The 24,516-nt window shown below is 37.8% G+C and overlaps 1 protein-coding gene across 4 annotated transcripts in view; it reads left to right on the top strand.

Annotated features, from left to right (window-relative positions):
• LOC136877431 (putative ATP-dependent RNA helicase TDRD12) overlaps window positions 1-24,516 on the top strand; it is an 821,384-nt gene that overhangs the window by 340,063 nt on the left and 456,805 nt on the right. For all 4 annotated transcript variants that reach the window (XM_067151463.2, XM_067151464.2, XM_067151462.2 and 1 more), the window contains one exon: window positions 779-931. In XM_067151463.2, coding sequence (XP_067007564.2) covers window positions 779-931 — 153 coding nt within the window. The remainder of the gene's footprint in view (window positions 1-778; window positions 932-24,516) is intronic.

The following is a 24,516-nucleotide window of genomic DNA, read 5'->3' as shown; positions in this document are numbered from 1 at the left end:
AAAAGAATATGGATCTTTTCACCAAGTTGCTTTACTTCAAAATCAAAAAACAAACATTGGCGCCCAACGTGGGGCCTTCAATACTTTATTGCATTTGATGTGTCTTAATGATGCGATATCACAACTTGATGACGGACATGACTGTTGCATGCGTAACCATTTTTCAACAATACAGAATCATCTGACCAATTGGAAATAGGCTTAGAAAGTGCCAACTTCAATTAATGAAATAATTTTACAAAAATGAAAAGTCTCTTCATAACAAACACCTATTGCATGGGAAAGACGAATGTCAGTAAATCAGCTGTCTTAAAGCTGTTTTCGATTCCAACCTGCTTGTTCAAAATTTTATCCTTCTGTACAACATAAAATAGTAATTTCAAGAAAGCATTTGATGTAGCATCTGTTGGAACCCACTTTGTCGTCCAGAATTTTTACTTCAGCAGTGTGCACTTTTTAGAGCTTCTGATGCTGTTGGTACTAGTAGGTCTAGGATGTGTAAATAATTGTAATTGCCTTGAAACTTTGAAGGCATGTTTCTGTCGTGTTTATATAAATGAAATGGCACTTAAGCTGTAATGATGGAAAACTCTCTTTTTTTCCCCCTCTGAGATATGATAAGCACAGGTTCAATTCCCCACTTACTTATAGGGCTTTTCAGTTATTTACGTCTGTGTAGATGTCTGAAATGGTTTGAGTCCTATTGTAGTGTGTTGATTTTTTGTTTGTTTGTTTGTTTGTTTGTGTGTTTGTTTGTTTGTTTGTTTGTTTGTTTTAGGTTCATTTACTGAATGGCTGTGACATTCTGATATCAACTCCACGATGTTTACTAAGACTCCTGGAATATGATGGAAGTATTACAAACTTAAAACGGGTGGCTCATCTTGTATTTGATGAGGCAGATATTCTATCTTTGAAGTATTTACCTGAGGTATGTGGTTAAGTTTTATCAACACTTCCAATCTAAGTGCAGAGGTGGGTGTTGCTATTCTATTTTACATCTTAATAAGTTAATGAATTATGAACATCATGTAGAGATTCTTTAGAATATTTACATATGTGAACTGTTTAGTAATTAAACATTATCCACTAAGAAGCATGATGGCCACTGCCAAAATTAAAAGCTTGAAGATTTATTTAATTACATGTTTCATGAGATGTTATTGTACAAATAGTGATATTGTGAATGTTTAGGTTATTACTGCAATACAATGCTTTTAGAATGCAGACTAGATGTTAATTCACTTCAACCTTAGCAGTAATCCCACCTTTGGTATCTTGATTTATGAAATACAGTAGATAATCTGGGAGCAAAAATAAAATAAAACTCATACCAAGTGGCAGGGTACAATATTATCTCTTTGCTTACATTAGTAACGGCATTTAAGCTGTCTTAAATGCTGACATAATGTTCCATCTATATATATATAAAATAAGAGTTTTGTCTGTATATGCTTGGAATTTGAAAAAAATGTATTTCTGTATTGGTCATGTCCACTGTATCAAGGAATTGCACTTTTTACTTTTCCGTAATGTCTGTGTCTGTCTGTCTGTCTGTATGTATGTATGTATGTATGTATCACGAGAAAATGGCTGAAGAGAATTTAATGAAAATCGGTATGTAAAGTTGGGGAATGTGCCTTTACAATCTAGGCTATAAATCATTTTATTGACACCGAGTGAAATGGTAGTTTTGGGGAAGGCCTAAAATTCTCAAACATTTATATTATTAGTGGTCCTATTGATAAATACTAAATAACTAAAGTTAAATAGAATTAAATTTTCCATCATTTATGTCTTATACATTTTTACCATACCAGCAATGATAACACAGATATTCTTGAATTTGTGTTTTTGTTCCTAAGTCCATATCAACGCCGAGCCATGAGAAAATCGGTATAGGCCTAAAGTCGCGGAATAAGAAACTACAGTCTAAGCTATAAACAATTTTATTCACCCTGGATGAAATTGTAGTTTAGGGGAAGGTGCCTAAAATTTCATTTTTAAATACCTATGTTATTGGTTCTATCGAAAATGACTACATAACAAAAATTTTAGAGAATACAATTTCCGATCATTTATGCTTCATTCAGTTTTATCGTACCGACTATGGTAAGGGTGGTATTTCAGAGTTGGAAGAAAACTAAATGTGAAGGCCTACAATATCGAAAGCACATAACATTGAGCAACAATTACATTACATTGACCATTGTTTGTTGTGATGTTCTTTGTCTCTTATGCTGCTACTCAACTCCGACAGATGCGATTACTGCTGCATACCGATTATAACGGCCTGAGTGAACATTTGCAAGAAATAGTTGGGGAGTTAGAAAACTTTCTTCTTTAGCATGCCATTCCTTGCTGGTACGTAACACAGTGGTTCATCATAGTATTCCAGCCGTTCGATCCCTGCTTTGATGTTATGTTTTGAATCAACAGTGTGCCCACTTAAGGCAGAGGTTCACTTGGTAGTGGTAGTAGTATGACCTAGTCCAGAATTACAATTTAGGCCTATTCCAAATTATAGCACGCCAATTTACTAAATAACTCAACATTCAACCCTGAAAAGATCTGTATCATAAGAAAAGCTTCTTCCTCTTCACTTTTACGAAATTCTACATTCATTTTATTCCAAATTAGCCGTGAAGAGGGGGTTTCTGCTCTGGCTTAAAGGAAAAATTTGGCTCCAAGTCAGATAGATTTTTCCTCCGCCAGTGTAGTGAATTTAGATTTTCCGACTCATTGGGTACTCCTAGGAAACAGATTAGTAAAAAGCAAATTTTTTGCCCTGGGACTCTGTACTGTTCGACTCCTCCCGCCGAGAAAAGGCGAAGAGTGTTCATGGATCACGGCTGTCTGCGTCTTGGTCATTCCAGCTCTGGAATTTCGGACTGTTGGCCATCAGATGATATAGATGTTGATTCCCATAGGGAATCTGAAATATTTGTCCTGAATGAGTAAATTTATAATACCAATATAAATGGTCTGTTATTGGACATTATAAATTTTCCAGCTAACTCATTCTTGGTTGCCAGCGTTTCGCCCTCGCAGTGGCCTCCACGGTATGCACTAGCCAGTGTATTGGTAGGTGTGCTAGGTACCAACTGATGAGCCCACCCTAGCACACGAGGGCGAAACGCTGGCAACCAAGAATGAGTTAGCTGGAAAATTTATAATGTCCAATAACGGACCATTTATATTGGTATTATAAATTTACTCATTCAGGACAAATATTTCAGATTCCCTATGGGAATCAACATCTATATCATCTGATGGCCAAGCAGGCATCAATTTTTGGTAATGAGACAAAGTCTCTTAGTGCATTGGCACTGCAGGTGGCTCCAGTTAGCCTACGCAGTGGCCTCCACAGTATGCACTAGCCAGTGTATTGGTAGGTGTGCTAGGTACCAACTGATGAGCGCACCCTAGCACACGAGGGCGAAACGCTGGCAACCAAGAATGAGTTAGCTGGAAAATTTATAATGTCCAATAACAGACCATTTATATTGGTATTATAAATTTACTCATTCAGGACAAATATTTCAGATTCCCTATGGGAATCAACATCTATATCATATTTCATATGAAAGCGTTGCTTTTAATCGCGCCATTCCTACTGACTTCATTGTAACGACCTACGTACATTTCAGTTGGGAAAACCACAAAGACAGTCTTTCTGTGGATGTAAAACGGCAGGTGAAGAGTGACTGTCTGACGTTATCACGAAAACTCCCCACCCTGATTGTGACTGATGGTAGGCAAGCGGGCTTACTTTTACAATGAAAATGCCCTAACCCAGTCTTCATATAAGAAAAAAAAAGTTTGGTGAATTCCCCATCGCGTTTCTATGGTAACGTTAAGAGCTATGCAGTTTAACCCTTTGTAAGGCGGTGGGAATTATTTTCCCACCTCGATTTTTTTGTCATTTCTGGGAGCTGGGAATTCATTTCACATGTATTGATGTGTGCTGCACTCTTGGCAATATCTGCGGAACTATTCTGATCTCCTTGGAATCTTTAACTATTTTGGAAAACATCTGCATAGCGATATTGTGCCAGCGCAACGCCTGTTGTGAACAAGATTTATGAAGTGAAAATAGGGTAAGAAATCAATATTTTATAAGTCTATATACTATTTACATTAATTTTCTTTGTTTATTGCGCATATTTCTATTTTTTCTGAGATTATTTATTACCTTTTACAAATTGAAGATCCCGTGAGATCTCTGAAGTTAAGCAACATTGGGCGTGGTCAGGAGTTGGATGGGTTGCCATGCGCTGTTGGTGGGCGGTAAGGGAATGGAGGAGCGGAAAGAAACTGGCCACCCTACCGCACGTAAACTCCGGCTCAGGAACACCTCTGCGGAGGTTCGGACCTGCCTTCGGGCAGAATAACCCTTACTTACAAATTGAAGATTTCTGAGATATACATTTCTTTCACATCATATGTGAGAATATGCTTCCCATAGCACACATAGGTGTCCGTAGGTGGGCCATGGGAAACATGTTCCCACTTCTGAATGGCAGACAGAAGGCGGTGGGAAGTAAATTCCCGTCTTACTACTGACCTCCTGAACACTGGATTGCCTTTTTTCCTGTTAAATTGTATTATTTAGCACTTACAGAGCATGGAAATAAAGTTAGTTAGAAAAGAAAGTGTATTAATGAGTACTGCCTTATAAAGGGTTAATACAATCTAGCTCACAATGTGTACATTACCTAACCTAGAATTCTGTATACAGTGTAGAATTCCATAGCGAAGCACGGGTACATCACCTAGTTTACAATATATAAATTTTTTTGATGGCATAATGCAAGTTGTTTTTTTCTTCTTCTTCTTCTTCTTCTTCTTCTTCTTCTTCTTCTTCTTCTTCTTCTTCTTCTTCTTCTTTGTTTAGGCCTACGATGGACCACGTGGTTCTTAAATCTGGTGAGCCCTTTTCTTCCTCTTGGCCCAGTATTCCTTCATCCTAGCGCTATGGATGTACAAGTTGTTTTATTATTATTATTATGACTAGTTATTACTAATTACTAATTATTATTATTAATACTTGTGAGGAACTTACAGCACTCCTTCATTTGAACACCAACACTCCGGTAAAAACACCACCAGAGAACATCAATCCCCCCTCAATAAAGGAAGTCTACCTATTACTGAATAAATTATAAAACTACAAAGTGCCTGGAGATGATCAGACTTTTGCAGAAATCTGGAAATATGCAGGAAGATCGGCAAGCATTGCCCTCCATCACCAACTTGACTCTATTTGAATTGAAGAAGAACTAGCAGAACACTGGACAACAGCCCTCATTCACCCACTGCACAAAAAAGGAGACAGAACCGACCCTAATAACTACAGGGGAATCATGCTCCTAGACATAAAATACAAAATCTTTTCAATATATGTACTTAATTGGATAAGTTTACAACTTGAGAAAGAACTAGGAGAATATCAAGGAAGTTTTAGACCCTGGAGGAGCTGTCGTTATCAGATCATGAGTCTTGAGTTGAATATGGAATAAAACAGTGACACAAGTGTACTAAACTGATAGAACTTGAAAGGATTATTCTCTCACCCAGGGGTAAATAATGCAAGTATCGAGCTCGAATTATTATTATTATTATTATTATTATTATTATTATTATTATTATTATTATTATTACTACTACTACTACTACTACTACTACTACTACTACTACTACTACTACTACTACTACTACTACTACTACTACTACTACTTGTAATGTATGGCTATGAAGTGTTTCCATCCATTTAGTATTAGTATTATTATTGTTTACGTAGTTGAATGATCGCAGTGTTTGTGAGGTTATGTCATGAAACATGCACTGTATATAGACATTTATATGTATGTATGTATGTTCAGTCCGTCAGCGATTCCGCTGGTGGGGTCCTCAACAGCTCTGCCATCAGCTATCATAGATGGTTTAGGCATCACTGAAGAGGCGTACTAGGGAAATGAGGAGCGAGGTAGTTTCCCGTTGCTTTCCTAACCGAGCCAGAGTTGCTATTACGTATCAGTCTGCCAAGCCCACTGAAATCCATACACCAACCGACCCTATGAGCAACATTTTCACACCATTCATATCAGGGACTGGCTGTATAAGGATTGGCATTACTAGCATCGCTCATACCTCAGACACTTTCGTATTGTCAAAGCCAAGGATAAGACAGAGACAGATCTATAAAAGTAACAAATTGCTCTAGCCTATACCAGAAGACATAGTGCACTGTAAACACTAGGTCCTGCCAGCAAAGGCATAGACATTTATATAAGTTCATTTAATGTAAGAACCTGTATATAATTTATTATTAGATGTATATGTGATTTGTAATCCACTACAAAATTGTGAAACACACTGTAACATCCCGAATGGCACTAGATCAGACGAGATGATGGTAGAATATTCTGTACATTATAACCTTGTTGTTAGGCACTTGAGAATTTACGAGAAGGTATTTTTGTAACGTATCTTTCTAGAAGCCTGGCCAGGCATCTATATAAGTAGGCGATCTTGATGGTAGAGACGAGTTATTGTTTAGTAGGTGTCATGGTTTAAAAGGGTTGTTCTGATCAGACGTGCATCGTGCTAACGAGTGTTTGAAGTATGTGAATTGGTTTAATAAAGTTGGTAGTTGACATGCAGTGGTTGCAGTCTCCATGTAAGATACTTCGTGATAGGCAGTTGTTAGAAATGGTGGCTTGTTGACGTTTACGGAGAGAAGTGTTTTGTTGTGACAGCAGTGATTTAGGTTATGTGCATATAATTTGTAAATAATTGTAAATAAATCCGTGTACACAAGTTGACAGCATTTTGTGTGCATCCTTAGTGATACATCAGCAGAAGAAGAAACAGAGATATGGTGATAACATCTGTAGATTTCAAGAAAGCTTACAATTGCATCCATGGAGAATCTCTGTTTAACATTTTAAGACACCTTGGACTACACCCCAAATTAATAAACATGATATTAGGAGCGTGCAGCTGTGAACTCGCATCCGGGAGATAGTGGGTTCGAACACTACTGTCGGCAGCTCTGAAGATGGTTTTCCATGGTTTTCCATTTTCACACCAGGCAAATGCTGGGGCTGTACCTTAATTAAGGCCACGGCTGCTTCCTTTTCCATTTCTAGGCCTTTCCTGTCCCATCGTCGCCATAAGACCTATCTGTGTCAGTGCGACGTAAAGCAACTAGCAGAAAAAAAAGAACATGATAAAATTGACTCTCACTAACACCAAATCAAAAGTGAAATATAGGGGTGAAATTTCAGAGTCATTTGAAATTAAAACTGGGTTACGGCAGGGAGATGGGCTCATACCACTATTATTTAATTGTGCCCTGGAAATGATAATGAGGGAATAGTTTAGGAAATGTCCCCCAAAGATAAACATTGGCCGAAAAATCAAAACAAATTGGCTGGGTTTTGCCAACAATTTAGCATTACTAGCAGTTGACATAAAAGAGTAAAAACCCAGATATCAGAACTTCAAAACATTGCAAAAAAAATTAGCCTCAAAATATCATTTGAGAAAAACAGAAATTACACCCCAAAAACCAACACAACTAAAAGCAGTTACCATAAATAGTAATAAAGCAGAGGTGCCAACTATTACGGATTGCCCATAATTATTACTGATTTCACCTCACTATTACGGCATTACGGTCAAAGGGAAAATTATTACGAAAAAGTGGCATTATCACACAAAAAATCTACGAAAGAAAGGGAAGAAGGAAAAATGTCCAATCCCTTCGAGCATTACTGCTCAACCCTCCTCGTTTTAGTGCGTGAGAGTTGGCAATGATACTCATTCAGTTGTTTCTTCCTTTTGCGAACCGTGAGGGCTGTGAAATTCTTTGTGAATGAAGGAGCTCTAATGTGCTCTTCTCTAAGTATTGTTCTAAATAATGTTGTATTGGTAGCATTAAGTGTACCGGACAAACTCCCCCACTGGAAGAGTTATCAGTGTTAATATGAAAAACCAGACCAGACAGACATTAAGTGCAATATGTCATATGGTTCAAAGGACGAAAATTTCATCACATGGGAAAAGATGCTTCAAAAGAATCCTGCACAGAAAAGCAACTGCTGGGTACGAAACAAGCTACAAAAAATGTTTCATGAGAGAACTAACTGGTAATGTGCAAGTTGTATAGAAATACTTTAGAATAGATTGCTGTCAGGAAGGGCAAACCAGGTGTCATTTTTGAAAAGAGAGTAGCATGCTTTGGATTTAACTCAAAATATTTCTAAAAGCGGGGTGTGTGTGTGTGTGTTTTCTGTATATTGATAACCCACTTCAAAGGTAGGCACCTCTGATTAAAGTCAAAATGGGAACTCATTTTTAATACCTTGGAGAACTAATAACACATCACATAAATGAAAACATCTCAATCCAAACAAAAACAAATGGATTTTTAGCTAAAGCACAAAAATTAGCATTGGGATATCTACAAAAAGAAATGTCTATTAATAAATGCAAAAATAAAACACTACAACACAGTTATAAAACCAGAAGCTACATATGCAGCAGAAACACCTTTTCACCTGAATAAACAGTCAAAGACTGATAGACTTCACAAAATTGAAAGGAGTATTGGAAGGACATGCATCAACAAGAAATACCAGAAAGATGGACAGTGGCAGATAATACCTAACAAAATCGTGTGCAGAGAGCTAGAACCCATTACAGATATTGTGGGATTCTTTGTACATGTCATGTGGATGCAGTATTCAAGAATTCTGAAACAACTAATACAATACAATCCTGTCTCAAAAAATACCACAGAAAAGTAAGAAAGGATCTGAAGGAAATAGGCCTTACAACAGAAGATACCACAAATAATATACAATTGAATGCAAAACTCAAGAATGCAAACCTCCGCTTTACCTTTACGCAAAACAAACCAACAACACACATATTTTCAACTGAGGAAAGGGCACGAAGATCGGCGTGTCTGAAGAAATACGGAGAGGACCGCAAAGCCCGAACAATCCCTTCAAAGAGACCTGAATGATGGACTGACTAAAGCGATTCTATGTGGTCATACAACAAGAATAGTGATAATAATGATGATGATGATGATGATAATAATAATAATAATAATAATAATAATAATAATAATAATTTGTACAGGACAGATGTAAATTCAGAACCGAAATCGACAATCACCACTTTGAAGACAAACCCAACACCAGAGCTACTATAACTTGGACAGAAGAACGAAGGAAGAGCTCAGCGAGAGGATGAAGAGATTTTGGGAGGAAAAGAAGGCCAACACATCAGCTAAGCAAGTTCAGCCGTGCTCCTGAGTAGGGCATAATGATATAAAAAAATAAATAGTAATAATAATTATAATTCTGGGATCTACTGAACAATGAAATATCTAAAATCCTTAAATCAAATGTTATCATACTACTGGATAATTTTAATGCTCAAATAGGCACAGAAAAAATCTTCAGGAAAACTGTAGGGAAACATCCAGCACACAAAAGAACCAACATGAATGGTATAAGGCTTATTAATCTGTGTAAATCCTTCCAACTGAAGTTAATGTCGATCTCCTTCATGAAACTCCCAAGAAAAGCTAAACCTGGAGATCTCCAATCAATCAATCAATCAATCAATCAATCAATCAATCAATCAATCAATCAATCAATCAATCAATACTGATCTGCATTTAGGGCAGTCGCCCAGGTGGCAGATTCCCTATCTGTTGCTTTCCTAGCCTTTTCCTAAATGATTTCAAAGAAATTGGAAATTTATTGAACGTCTCTCTTGGTAAGTTATTCCAATCCCTAACTCCCCTTCCTATAAATGAATATTTGCTCCAGTTTGTCCTCTTGAATTCCAACTTTATCTTCATATTGTGATCTTTCCTACTTTTATAAACGCCAAATCCGATGTTAGGCGAATTCCAATTAGACCATGTAGCGATTTCTCAAAAGAATATTAGAGAAGTCATTAATGTTAAAGTAATAAGAAGTGGGGATTCTGACTCTGACCACTATCCTTCAGAAATTAAACTGAAACCGTTACCAACCAAAACACAAAAGAAACCGTAAAGACTATTGAAATATAATATGGATAAACTCAACATTTCTCAAGAAGCAATTAAGAATTTTCAGAAAGAAGTTAAAATAACTCATTTTGGTAATTGGGAAGAAGTGTCAAAACAAAATAACAATGCTGCAAGAAACGTATTTCGGTCAGTTAAAACAAAAAAGAAGGTCTGGTGGAATGACATTTGCAAAGAAGCACTAGCGGAAAGAACGAAAACATGGAGACTGTGGAAATGTTCTAGAAAGAATGAACATTATGAGTTATTTAAACTACAAATGAAAAACAGCAAGAATTATAAGGAGTGTCAAAAGATCCTATGAAAAATTACAGCTACTGGAAATTTCGTACAAAATAATTCACGAAACTTCTATCAAACATTCAAGAATAACTTGGAGCTATCAAGCTTCGAGTGTATGTTTCAGAGATGAAAATTGTAAAACTGGCCTTAACAATGCCGAAAACTGTGAAATACTGGCAAAACATTTTGAAAACATTCTGAACTGTCTGGAACCAAGCCACAAATTAAAAATTTCCAGAGATTCATGAAAACCTAAAATTGATTTGCTGCCAACTGTCAAAGAAATTAAAGATGCAATTAAATCTCTAAAATATAACAGCTGAACTTTTGAAATGGTCAGAACCAAAAATCATTGAAAATTTACAGGTAATTTTTAAAGAAATTTGGAAAACAGAAAGGATATCAGAAGAATGGAAAGTGGCTCTAATACACCCATTACAAAAGAAGGAAGGGGTTATGTCTGCCATATTAAAATGGGCGTCTTGAAGGAACATTTTCTCATAAAGTTATGAACCAAGGCAAAACATTTTTTGTATACATATTTATTCGACCCTCAAACGTAGATAGATGACATCATTTTTTAAAATCTTCTGTTTTAAAAAAAATATATATTTTTAAGTGAACACCAAAATTTTAGGTTTTAAAAGGGGATATTTTGTTCCTTAATTCAGAAATTGTACCTTTGATTTTAAAAAACCTGCATTAAAATACGTAGAATGATTACTTACATACCACCTACAAGTTTGGTTAATGTACGTTCAATGGAGTCCGAATAAATGTTCGTTAGATAAACAAAAAACTACTTTTCAGGAAACGAGCCTTAAAGTTCCTTATGCATTCCACCTCCATACAGAGGATCATCTGGGTTCTCTTCCATCTCATCTTGTAATCTTCTATTTATACTTCTTTTCTTCTGTCTTCCAAGCTTCAGCAGCTCCCTTTCTGCTGCATCTGCTTTCCTTTTTCTTTCCTAATCTGTAATTGACATTTGTTTCAGTGTTGTGTCCTGGAGGTATACATAGTCTTTGTAGAACTTCGCTCTTCGAGATATTGCCTCCATTGTATGTTTCCATGTCATCATAAACACCAAAGTGGAGTGTTTTTATACTCAAATACTCTCTTGGGTAACTGAGTCCAGATCAAATTATTTAAGCTTTCGTTAGGGTTTTGGGTTTTACCGTGAAGGCATTTCTGGAGTAGTTTTTCATAGGATAAGTCTCTGAAGACTGGCCTCATGGATTCCACGACTGCTTATGGGAGACTGTACTTGTGGTCGTGGTCGCAGTTTCCTTCATTTTTACTGTATTTGCACCACGTGTCCTCTCCTGTTGGATACAAACTGTCCTGTGGTTGTTCATTCTGCATCTTTTTCATAGTCAGTAGGGGAACACACCTTTGCACACTCACTTGTAACGTTCGGAATAACAACAATGGTTTTAAGCTTTCCTGTATTCTTGCGCACCTTGAAAATTGTATTACTATGTCTAGGCATCTTGTTCAATGTATAAAACCGAACGAAAACAAAGCAGCTGAATACGGTTGTAAAAGAAACCGCCAAAACAGTAAACACACGCAGTTATGTTCTCAATCATTCTGCCATCCAGATTGGCCAACAATTGAAAGTTGTACTTTCCCGCAGCAGAGATATCTTGCTGCAGAAAATGACCACGTTCTGAAACATGAACATCTTCAACAGAGTCTTTGTCACCGCTGACAAATGGAAAGTAATGTTATGTCACATCAGTTCGAGGACATGTAATGCCCAACATCTGCAGCACTCCAGATAATATAAACATTAACACCCTTACAAACGTTGCAGAGATCTGAAACAAAAAGTATTTGAAAGAAGAAAGTCACAGGTATATGAAACTGCAACACAGTTGTGAAACCAGAATGCTTATATGGCAGTGTATGTTTAGTACTCAGTTATAAACTTGAAAGATTGGAAGTACTATGAAGAGGAATTATGAGAAGAATATATGCCCTCCAAAAACTACAGAATTTTGGAAATTAAGAAGTAATAACAAAATTTATCAGAACATAGTAGGAAAACGAAAACCTACAACCTGTTTTCCAGTCATTGAATGGGTCAGGGATATAATGAATGAAGCCCTCATCTTGCGACGAGGATAGGAATTGTGCCGGCTGCAGAGGCCTGTCGCACTCCTCTGGGGCAATGATTAATGACTGACGGATGAAATGAAATGAAATGATAATGGAGAATGTTGCTGGAATTAAAGATGACAGGGAAAACCGGTGTACCCGGATAAAACCCTGTCCCGCCTCTGCTTTCCAGCACAAATCTCACATGGAGTGACCGGGATTTGAACCACGGAGCCCAGCGGTGAGAGGCCGACGCACTGCCACCTAAGCCACGGAGGCTTCTTATCAGAACATAGAGAACATATCTATAAAGTATGGAAGAGGAGACTGCTATTTTTTGGACATATTTACAGAATGGACGACAGTAGACTAACCAAAAAGATCTTCCCGTATCTTATGAAGAAAAAGTCAACACACACCTGTATTCAAGAGATCAAAAAGACTGGGAAGAAACAACATCAGAGAAGAAGGAGTAACGGAAAGAGAAATTTTCAGGAAGAAAGTTTTAAAGATGGAAGTATTCCAAGGGAGCGAGGCAGAGAAAACCATCACAAAATGGTCTGAAGAAAGAAAAAGGAAACAGTGAAACAATGAAGGAATGTTGGAAGAAGAAAAGGATGGAACAACAACAAAGGATGAATAATTAAAATTGGAACGTGGTCCCTAGTAGGCCCTAACTCAATAATAATAATAATAATAATAATAATAATAATAATAATAATAATAATAATAATAATAATCAAGATTTATCTGACATAATATCTCTGGAAATATACATGCACTTATACCCTAAAACATACATAAAAATGACTTAAAAACTTGGTTATATGATGCAGAAATACATACAGTATATTGTCCAAAAATTGCTTAGAAAACATTTTTGATTTAGACAGCAAACAAACAACAAACGGGTCACATTTGTAAAATTATTTTTTCCTTTCCATTTTAACAACTTGCTCCTCAGAATACCTCTTATACTTAAACTTCATTTAACCACAAAATATTTCTAAGAAAATAAACCCAAAAAAAAAAAAAAAAAAAAAAATCAAGTACAAACCAATTGGTTTGGCATTAACAGCACTATGAATAATACGTGGAGAATGGCAAAAATAATTATAACACAACCAAAAATACGATTTCATATCATTTTTCGTGACTTAATGATAAAATACATTAGAATATGCTTTTCCTGTATATGACCAATAAAAGGCACATCATTTGTCCAGAAGTGCTAGAAATGTGTATAACACTAGCCTGCAAAAAAAAAAAAAAAAAAATTCTTAACGCAGAATTCGAGACAAAAATTAGTTTTGGCATATCACATCTGGTTTAGAGGCAATTTTACAAAATTTTATTTTGTTCTCAACGTGAAATTGTTGATACTTGGTATTGATTAAATTTGATGTATTAATGTAAATTTCAGCTTGCAAAACGTAATCATATTTTGCATGCATTAAATACACATAAATGCTGCTTTGTAAGCAAGTAGATGGTTTGTATTATATTTTTAATGTATAGTGAAATTCGTGAAACTGAAGCATAAAGCGCCTATTTAGTTTCGGCTGTACAGTTGCTTTTAAATTAATATAACCGTACCTCGAATAAAAATTACATAAACATGCATAATTTCTTTACTTACATTATGTGCAGGCTAGATTCACACCTCCGTCTTTCTTCATTTTCCGTGGAATTTCCTGGTTTTTGAAGTTCCCGAATGATCTCTAGAAGGGTCATCTCGTGCAATCGACCAACAGTAATCGGCCATCATATTCACATCCCAACATCCCTGATAGTGTCATTCTGCATCTTTGAGATCCTGGTGAAACTTTTCATCTTGTTCTTCACTGACAGCTCCTAAATATGGAGGTAAATAATCCAGATGCGAAGCTAAGAAATGAAGCTTAAGGCTCATATTACAACTGAGTTCCTTAACCTTTACCAACATTTTCCTTACAATTTCTTTGTACTGAGGGTCTTTAATGTTGGCAAGGAATTTAGTCACTACATCTTTGAATGCATTCCATGCCTCTTTCTTAATTTTGGTCATCGTGTCCGTGAAATTGTTTTTCCTTCATCAATTTACGAATCTGTGGTCCATCGAATACGCCTTCTTTGATTTTTGCATCTGATAATGAGGGAAATTTAGTGGATAAATATTGGAAGCATAGGCTTTTTTTTCCTAATGCCTTGACATACTGTTTCATCAATCCTAATTTGATGTGCAAGGGTGGAAGTAGAATTTTTTCACAGTCAATAAGACTTACATTCAAGACATTTTTTGATCCCGGTTGTAGTTGTTTCCTTTCTGGCCAGTTCACTGTATCCCAATGTTTATTCCATGCCCTGCTATCCCATTCGCATAGGAAACAGGAAAATTTTGTATAGCCTTTTTGTTGTCCCGGCAACAATCCACTGATCTTCAAATCACCGCAAATTTGCCACCCATGCTCGTGATATTTAATTTTTCGAGCGCCAACTTTAAGGTCTCATATGTTTCAGACATTTTTGTGGAGTGTGCAAGTAGTACGGATGCCAGAAAATTTTGATTATGAAACAAAACAGTCTTTAAACTTCTTTTGGAAGAGTCAATAAAAACACGCCAGTTACTAGGATCATACACTTTCTCTCCCAATTGACGTAGAAGATTTGAAACATGCGTACAAAATACAAGTTCATCTTCGTGAGTATAATACTTTCGGACTGTTATCTTTGCAAGGAAACTGCTTTATCAGTCCATCATAAACATTGCATAAGGGCTGGGGCTTTTAACACGTCTGTATATTCAAGTGGTCTAAGATGAAAGACAAACGCTCAACTGTCTTATCTTCAATCCTACATACCTCGCGGTCTATTGCGTATCTGGGGGTTTGTTATGAATTTAGCAGGAAACCCCTAACTACAAAATGAAAATTTAGACAGCAATAAACCTATAATAAAATGCAAACAATAACAAATCAAATCAGATAATTGTATTCTAAAAAAAAGTTGCGCGAGAACATCTCTCAACATTACATCTTACGAATTCATGCAGATACTAAAACACTGAATTGCGTCAAAACTAGACGTGATAGGGAAAAAACAGCATCATTTTTGGAATCAGGGCAGTGATTTCCATAAGAATTACATATTTTCTATTTTACCGCAAAATCATGTTGTCTAGTGTAATTGAAGTTTTGTAAAATGAGACCATGAGGAAAATATGATGATAATTAAAATTGTCTACTTAAAATGAATATTCTTTCCTTATCTGATTTGATATGAAACAATTCCTACAGTACGTCCATAACATCAGGTACAATATGAGTCGCATAGCTGTGAGCTTGTATTCGGGTGCTGCAGGGTTTGAATCCCAGAGTCGTCGGCAACCCCTGAAGATTGTTTTGCGTGGTTTCTCTATTTTCAGACCATGCAAGTGCTGGCCGCTATCATACTTTCCTATCCTTTCATTGCTGAAAACCGTTGATGTGATAGTAAAATAATAATAATAATCGTTTGGCCTCAGGTACTGTGTGCAGACATTTCAATTTGACGCCATCTGGCTGACTGTTCGTCAATTTCGACGTTCTGTTTTACTCTAGGCCCACTAGATGGCAGACCGAAACCGAAACTCTCTTGGGCGTATACGGCTGAGATTTTTAATGAATTTTGTCGGGTAAACACCAAGTGTGTCACCAGAGATCTTTTACATGCCGATATCATACGACATGGTGTGTCGAATGGACTTTTTTCCCACCCTTCAAAAATCCGACTACCTTTGCCGGGTTTGAACCCGCTATCGTGGGATCCGGAGGCCGACACTCTACCGCTGATCCACAGAGGCAGCTGATGTGATAGTGCAACTTTAAATCGCTCGCAATTAAGAACAAAACACTGTGTAAGTTGGGGAAGGACAGTGTGTGTTGGAGTCATCAGTCCATAGACTGGTTTGATGCAGCTCTCCATGCCACCCTATCCTGTGCTAACCTTTTCATTTCTACGTAACTATTGCATCCTACATCTGCTCTAATCTGTTTGTCATATTCATACCTTGGTCTACCCCTACCGTTCTTGCCACCTACACTTCCTTCAAAAACCAACTGAACAAGTCCTCGGTGTCTTAAGATGTGTCCTATCATTCTATCTCTTCTTCTCGTCAAATTTAGCCAAATCGATCTCCTCTCACCAATTCGATTCAGTATCTCTTCATCCGTGATTCGATCTATCCATCTCACCTTCAGCATTCTTCTGTAACACCACATTTCAAAAGCTTCTATTCTCTTTCTTTCTGAGCTAGTTATCGTCCATTTTTCACTTCCATACAATGCCACGCTCCACACAAAAGTCTTCAAAAACATCTTTCTAATTCCGATATCAATGTTTGAAGTGAGCAAATTTCTTTTCTTAAGAAAGCTCTTCCTTGCTTGTGCTAGTCTGCATTTTATGTCCTCGTTACTTCTGCCATCGTTGGTTATTTTACTACCCAAGTAACAATATTCATCTACTTCCTTTAAGACTTCGTTTCCTAATCTAATATTTCCTACATCACCTGCCTTCGTTCGACCGCACTCCATTACTTTTGTTTTGGACTTATTTATTTTCATCTTGTACTCCTTACCTAAGACTTCATCCATACCATTCAGCAACTTCTCGAGATCTTCTGCAGTCTCAGATAAAATAACAATATCATCCGCAAATCTCAAGGTTTTGATTTCCTCTCCTTGGACTGTGATTCCATTTCCAAATTTCTCTTTGATTTCCTTTACTGCCTGTTCTATGTAAACATTGAAAAGGAGAGGGGACAAACTGCAGCCTTGCCTCACTCCTTTCTGGATTGCTGCTTCTTTTTCAAAGCCCTCGATTCTTATCACTGCAGACTGATTTTTATACAGACTGTAGATAATTCTTCGTTCTCGGTATCTGATCCCTATCATCTTCAGAATCATAAATAGCCTGGACCAATCAACATTATCGAATGCCTTTTCTAGATCTACGAATGCCATGTACGTGGGCTTGTCCTTCTTGATTCGATCCTCTAAGATCAGACGTAAAGTCAGGATTGCTTCACGTGTTCCTACATTTCTTCTGAAGCCAAATTGATCTTCCCCCAACTCAGCTTCAACTTGTTTTTCCATTCTTCTGTAAATAATACGTGTTAAAATTTTGCAGGCATGAGATACTAAACTAATAGTGCGGTAGTTTTCACACCTGTCAGCACCGGCTTTCTTGGGAATAGGTATAACAACATTCTGCCGAAAATCGTATGGGACTTCTCCTGTCTCATACATCTTGCACACTAAATGAAATAACCTTACCATGCTGGCTTCTCCTAAGGCAGTCAGTAATTCAGAGGGAATATCATCAATTCCAGGTGCCTTGTTCCTATTTAGGTCACTCACAGCTCTGTCAAATTCTGACCTCAAAATTGGGTCTCCCATTTCATCAGCATCAACAGCCCCTTCATGTTCCAGAACGAAATTATCTACATCGTTACCTTGATACAACTGTTGGATATGCTCCTGCCATCTTTCTGCTTTGTCTTCTTTCCCTAGAAGTGGCTTTCCATCTGAGCTCTTAATATTCATACACCTAGATTTCCTTTCTCCAAAGTTTTCCTTGATTTTCCTGTATGCAACATCTACCTTTCCCAGGACCATACAGCCTTCGACATCCTTGCACTTCTCCTTCAGCCATTCTTCCTTAGCTACCTTGCACTTTCTATCCACTTCATTCTTTAATCGCCTGTATTCTTTTCTGCCCTCTTCATTTCTAGCATTCTTGTATTTTCGTCGTTCATCAATCAGGTCTAGTATCTCCTGAGTTATCCACTGATTCTTAGTTGATCTTTTCTTCCTTCCTAACATTTCTTCAGCAGCCCTACTGACTTCATTTTTCATGACTCTCCACTCTTCCTCTACTGTGTTTCCTTCGGCCTTTTCATTTAGTCCTTGTGCAACATGTTCCTTGAAACAATCCATCATACTCTTTTCTTTCAACTTGTCTAGATCCCATCTTTTTGCATTCTTTCCTTTCTTCAATTTCTTCAACTTCAGATGGCATTTCATGACCAACAAGTTGTGGTCAGAGTCCACGTCTGCTCCTGGGAAAGTTTTGCAATCCAACACCTGGTTTCTGAATCTCTGCCTAATCATAATGAAGTCTATTTGATACCTTCCAGTGTCTCCAGGTCTCGTCCACGTATACAACCGTCGTTTGTGGTGTTTGAACCAAGTATTGGCGAGGACTAAATTATGGTCAGTGCAGAATTCAACCAGCCGACTTCCTCTTTCGTTCCTTTGTCCCAATCCAAATTCTCCTATTGTGCTACCTTCTCTTCCTTGGCCTACCACTGCGTTCCAGTCTCCCATCACAATTAGATTCTCGTCACCTTTGACATATTGTATTAAATCTTCTATCTCCTCATATATTCTTTCAATTTCTTCATCATCCGCTGAACTAGTAGGCATATAGACCTGCACTATTGTGGTGGGCATTGGTTTGGTGTCTTTCTTGGCGACAATAATTCTTTCACTATGCTGGTCGTAGTAGCTTATCCGCTGCCCTATTTTCTTATTCATTATTAAACCAACTCCCGCATTACCCCTGTTTGATTTCGTGTTGATAATTCGGTAGTCGCCTGACCAAAAATCCTGTTCTTCCTGCCAACGTACTTCACTTATACCAACTACATCTAACTTTAGCCTATCCATCTCCCTTTTCAGATTCTCTAACCTACCACAATGATTCAAACTTCTAACATTCCACGCTCCGACTCGCAGAATGTCAGTATCCATCTTCCTGATGATCGCCCCCTCTCGTGTAGTCCCCACCCGGAGATCCGAATGGGGGACTAGTTTACCTCCGGAATATTTTACCCGGGAGGAAGCCATCATCAGTACATCATTCATACAGAGAGAGCTGCATGTCCTCGGGAGGTGGTTACGGCTGTAGTTTCCCGTTGCTTTCAGCCGTGTAGCAGTATCAACACAGCTAAGCCATGTTGAGTATTATTACAAGGCCGTATCAGTCAATCATCTAGACTGCCGCCCTTGCAATTACCGAAAGGCTGCTACCCCCCTTTCGATGAACCATTCGTTAGTCTGGTCTCTCAACAGATACCCATCCGATATGGTTGCACCTGAGGCTTGGCTATCTGCATCATTGGGACACGCAAGCCTCCCCACCGCGGCAAGGTCACATGGTTCGTAGAGGAGGGGAAGGACAGTACGGGCACATTAAGGAAATGGCTGGCTATTTGGAAAAAGCACATAGCTAAAAATAAAACCGTTTGTGTGAATGGTATCTTTGTTATATTGATAATAATTTCAAATAGCCAAATTATGAAAAAATTATAATAATATTGAACTATAGGTTTTTGACAAAGTTCTGCGAGTGATGAATTTGTCTGTCACCTAGGAGCGTGTTCAACAACAAAATAATATTGCTTTAAATTCAGACTGCCGCACGAAGTGGCTCAGACGGTTGAGGCGTTGGGTTTCTGACTGCAACTTGGCAAGTTCGATCCTGGCTCAGTCCGGTGGTATTTAAAGGTGCTGAAATATGTCAGTCTCGTATTGGTAGATTTACTGGCAGGTAAAATATGCCTGTGGTACAAAGACCTTGGTGCCTATGAAAACCGTAGAAATAGTTAGTGTTACGAAATGCAAATAAGTATTATTATTATTATTATTATTATTATTATTATTATTATTATTATTATTATTATTATTATTATTATTATTATTTAAATTTCAGATATATGGGAAAATGAATGTGAATTCCAGGCTTCTCCAAATGGAGGTTCTGCTTGGTAGATTTATGGATTTTTACTTTGTTTTAAGTACTTTGTTTTACAGAGCTAATTTTTATGGAGTGGCAGTGATTTATTCTGAACTTTGTTGTTTCCAACTACTTTCGGGAGCGTGTCTTGCCATCGATATAGGAAGAGATATTGGCGGTGGCGGCAGCTGCAACTCATATCAGAGTAAACATATTCTTCAGCAGTTTATATTTTCACACTCACAATGCTTTGTGAATATTGTTGTGAGTAAAACTCTGTCTGTTTTATTACGCTCACTTATTTCAGGATGACGCAGTAAATGCGCACACACATATACGTGCACTATTCTAATTAACCATGAATGGCTATACTCACTAATTGCTGTCTATTTACAAGTCTCTTGTTCTTATGTCACTGTAGGCGGTCCGGTCCCTCGCTATACCTGGGGACGGTCAATCTTTACTTTCACTTCGTCAAGTCCAGTCACCTCATACAGCAGCTGTGTGTAGACCACTGGATCTGAACACAGGGCTACAGGCCACTCAACACACGATGACTGTTCGTTGGTTCAGCTCGTGAGACATTCCAGTAATTCACAATTTACATTTAGTGAACAACAAACAGCAACAGCTCAACGGTATTCAACAGCAGGACCATACTCACAACAGTGAATATTAACACAGGTTCATTTACCCTCACACTCACAATAGCGGTTTCCCTCGCTGACTCACGGCACTCTCGTTGTCTCCAGCCCACCTAACAATACCAAGAAGAAAGACAGGACCAGGCGTGCTCACAAACGAGTGAAGTCACGTGACCTATCCAGTCTTTACCGAACAGCTGCGCTTGTATGAATGATCCTTGGATTTCCTCACATGAATAACCTAGCTTCTTTTTATTTTACAAGCATTCGTACAGTTTAACAGTAATCTCTGCATCTTACACGGCTAGGTACATTACGAATCGCGAGCAGCTGAAAAATAGGAGTCGCCGTGAAAAGTGCAGGGGAAATAAACAGCTTAATTTGAGGATTGAAAGGTATTTTTAGACAATTTTATTTTAATCAAATAATCATTGCAATTCTTCGTCATTGGAAATATTACTTTTTATGTAATTTGATGTATTAATTTCATACAATACACTTCCTTCACATTTGTTACTGCATGAGAAAACAAGAAATAACTTACCAACTTACCCCAGAGTTCCATTATCGTCGGTCGTACTGAAGGAATGCTGAAATAACATTCTTTTGCTGTATTTGTTCATTTATAATTCCATGAGTGAAGTCATTTAAGTTGAGTGCACTACAGTTGATGTCCTTGAGAGAGGAGTGGGAGGTTTGGAGAAGGTAATAATTGATTGTTCTTAAAAATGGTAAAATAATTACTGCCAACAATCATTTCTGCAAAGCATTAATAACACAAGAGAAAGGTATACCGGTACCAAAATAAGGAAAACAAAGCAGAGTTGAAAACCAAAATCGTACCGAGAAAGTTTGAAATATTTTACAAGATTAGATATGAAACTCATGTTTTAATTTCATGACAATATGAACTGTAAAATAATATGACACTGTATTTACTTCCCATCTCTGGTACTTAATTGAGTCCGAATTCATCCTGAAATAAAACACAGGGCGAGTTGGCTGTGCGGGTAGGGGTGCGCAGCTGTGAACTTACATCCGGGAGATAGTGGGTTCGAGCCCCACTGTCAGCAGCCCTGAAGATGGTTTTCCGTGTTTTTCCATTTTCACACCAGGCAAATGCTGGGGCTGTACCTTAATTAAGGCCATGGCCACTTCCTTCCCACTCCTAGGCCTTTTCTATACCATCATCACCATAAGACCTATCTGTGTCGGTGCGACGTAAAACAAATATTTAAAAAAAGTAATAAAACAAAGCTATCTGCTGTGCATACATTTATTTACAATCTAAGTTTAAACATGGCCATTCCATAAATAATTTCGCCAGGTCATATATAATTTGGCTTAAGTGGGGCCAGTATCCAGTATTCGGGAGATAGTAGGTTCGAACCCCACTGTCGGCAGCCCTGGAAATGGTTTACCGTGGTTTCCCATTTTCACACCAGGCAAATGCTGGGGCTGTACCTTAATTGAGGCCACAGCCGCTTCCTTCCCACTCCTACCCCTTTCTTCTCCCATCGTCGTCATAAGACTTATCTGTATCTGTGCGACGTAAAGCAAATTTTAAAAAATTTAAGATTCCTCCCTCACCCCCTCCGCACACCCTGTATTAATTTGCTTTAAATTTTTTAAGTTTGCTGTCTGCAATAGGCCTACATCTTTTTTATCATTTTCATTTTTTACAAAATTATTCAACATTATTTTACAACCACGTCCGGTCCCGCGGTCCAGGGGTAGCGTGCCTGCCTCTTACCCGGAGGTCCATGGCTCGATCCCCAGCCAGGTCAGGAATTTTTACCTGTATGTGAGGGCTGCTTCGAGGTCTACTCAGCCTACATGGTTACAATTGAGCGAGCTGGCGGCCCCAATCTAGAAATCCAAGAATAACGGTCGAGATGATTCGTCGTGCTGACCACACGTCTCGCAATCTGCTGGCCTTCAGACTGAGCAGCGGTTGCTTGGCAGGCTAAGGCCCTTCGGGGCTGTTGCTCCATGGGGTTTGGTTTTGGTTTATTTTACAACCATGGTCACTGATATTTACAAGTTTTATTGCCACTTTGCAGTAACACAAACAAGATTCTTCAGAATCTTTTACCATTCTCGTATAGCAGTCGTTCAAATAGTTGGTCAGTATCTGTGAAGTCAATCTCTGCAGAAGTCCCAGATGATTCATGCAAGCTAAAAATTTGCCCTTAAAATTATCAACTATGATCTTCATTACAAACCATACAACACAAATTGCAATTACAGAGTGTTCTGAGGGTAACATAAGCTTACCTCTGTCTAATGCCTGAATTAATTTGAACACAGGTGGTATTTCAACATCCACAGTTTTCTTACTTTGCAGCCATGAAACACATAATTCACAATGTTGTCATATTTCATGTCCTGCAATGTAACTTAAAATATGAAGTACTTCTTCAGGTATATCGAATTTACTCGCGTATTAACCCCCCCCCCCTCATTTTTCCATTTTTACAGCAAAAAAAAGTAAATGGAGGTCCAATATGCGATAACCTCAAATTTTGTACAGTGAACACATGACTTCTAGGCTATAAAGAGCTATACATTGTACATGTGAACATTTTATACTATTCTTTAACGAACCTATAAATGTATTTTGAGTTATACTGACTATTTTTTTTGAAGGCATTTTTTCTAAATTTAAAAAGACAATAAATTTGGAACACGACTTTTAGGCCTACAGTTTTAGTTACTCATATCACGTCATTCATTTCATCTCATTAATTCCTCTGATGAGGTTCACGACAGGAAGGGCATATGGTCGTAAAAACTTGCTACGAAGATTTTTCTCACTTGATCCTCGGCCCCGTAGAGAAAAGGGATAAGCTTATCGTATTATCATATTAAGAAATATTGATATGAAATAATTTAATGGCCAGTCATTTGTCTCTGTCAGTTTAGCAGTAGGCCTATCACACAATAACCCTGATCACTGCTTTCATTTGAATTATTGTCTTGCGCCGCCTACTTTCCTGCTACCGGCATGTCGTCATTCCAAGCAACGTCATCTTCACCGCCATCTCGTCAGCCATGCACTGCAATCGAGAGTATTCGAGGTCCCATCATTTTGAACCTTTTAAAAATGGTTTCATTTCCGACTGTAGAGTCCAAACAGCGTGAATCTATTCCCAAATGATTTCTGGATGTGGTCTCTGATATTCCCAGTTGGTGTACATGTAGCAGAAACCATTCCTTCTGAATAAAGCCATGCTATAGATAGAAAGCGTGTCAAACCACCAGCTGATAACTAGTGTATGTTACGAGTTGTAATTCCGAATGTAATACATAGTGACTGGAAGCATTCTTTTGATAACTGTGGCTGCTGAAAGCCAGACCCTTATTTTTAAGATATTTCATGCTTGTTCTCTACATTTATCACATCAGGACTTACCTAAATAACTGTAAATGAGATAAGACAGACCGCATTGTTTGGGTTAGGTACGCTATCGCCCGGATAGTACCAAACGTTCCACGACGGAAAGAATAAAAATAAATTACAGGAAAGTTTGCTGCATTTATGGATATCTACAGGTGCAGCAGTATTGTGTTTTTTATCATAATATTCAGTTTCGTTCGTTCGTTGTCTCATTTTTTATTAATGCATAATGT

The sequence above is a fragment of the Anabrus simplex genome, chromosome 7 (genome assembly GCF_040414725.1).
Source record: "Anabrus simplex isolate iqAnaSimp1 chromosome 7, ASM4041472v1, whole genome shotgun sequence".
Lineage (NCBI taxonomy): Eukaryota > Metazoa > Arthropoda > Insecta > Orthoptera > Tettigoniidae > Anabrus > Anabrus simplex.
The sequence above is the reverse complement of the archived record's forward strand: the minus strand, read 5'-3'. Positions and strand labels throughout refer to the sequence as shown.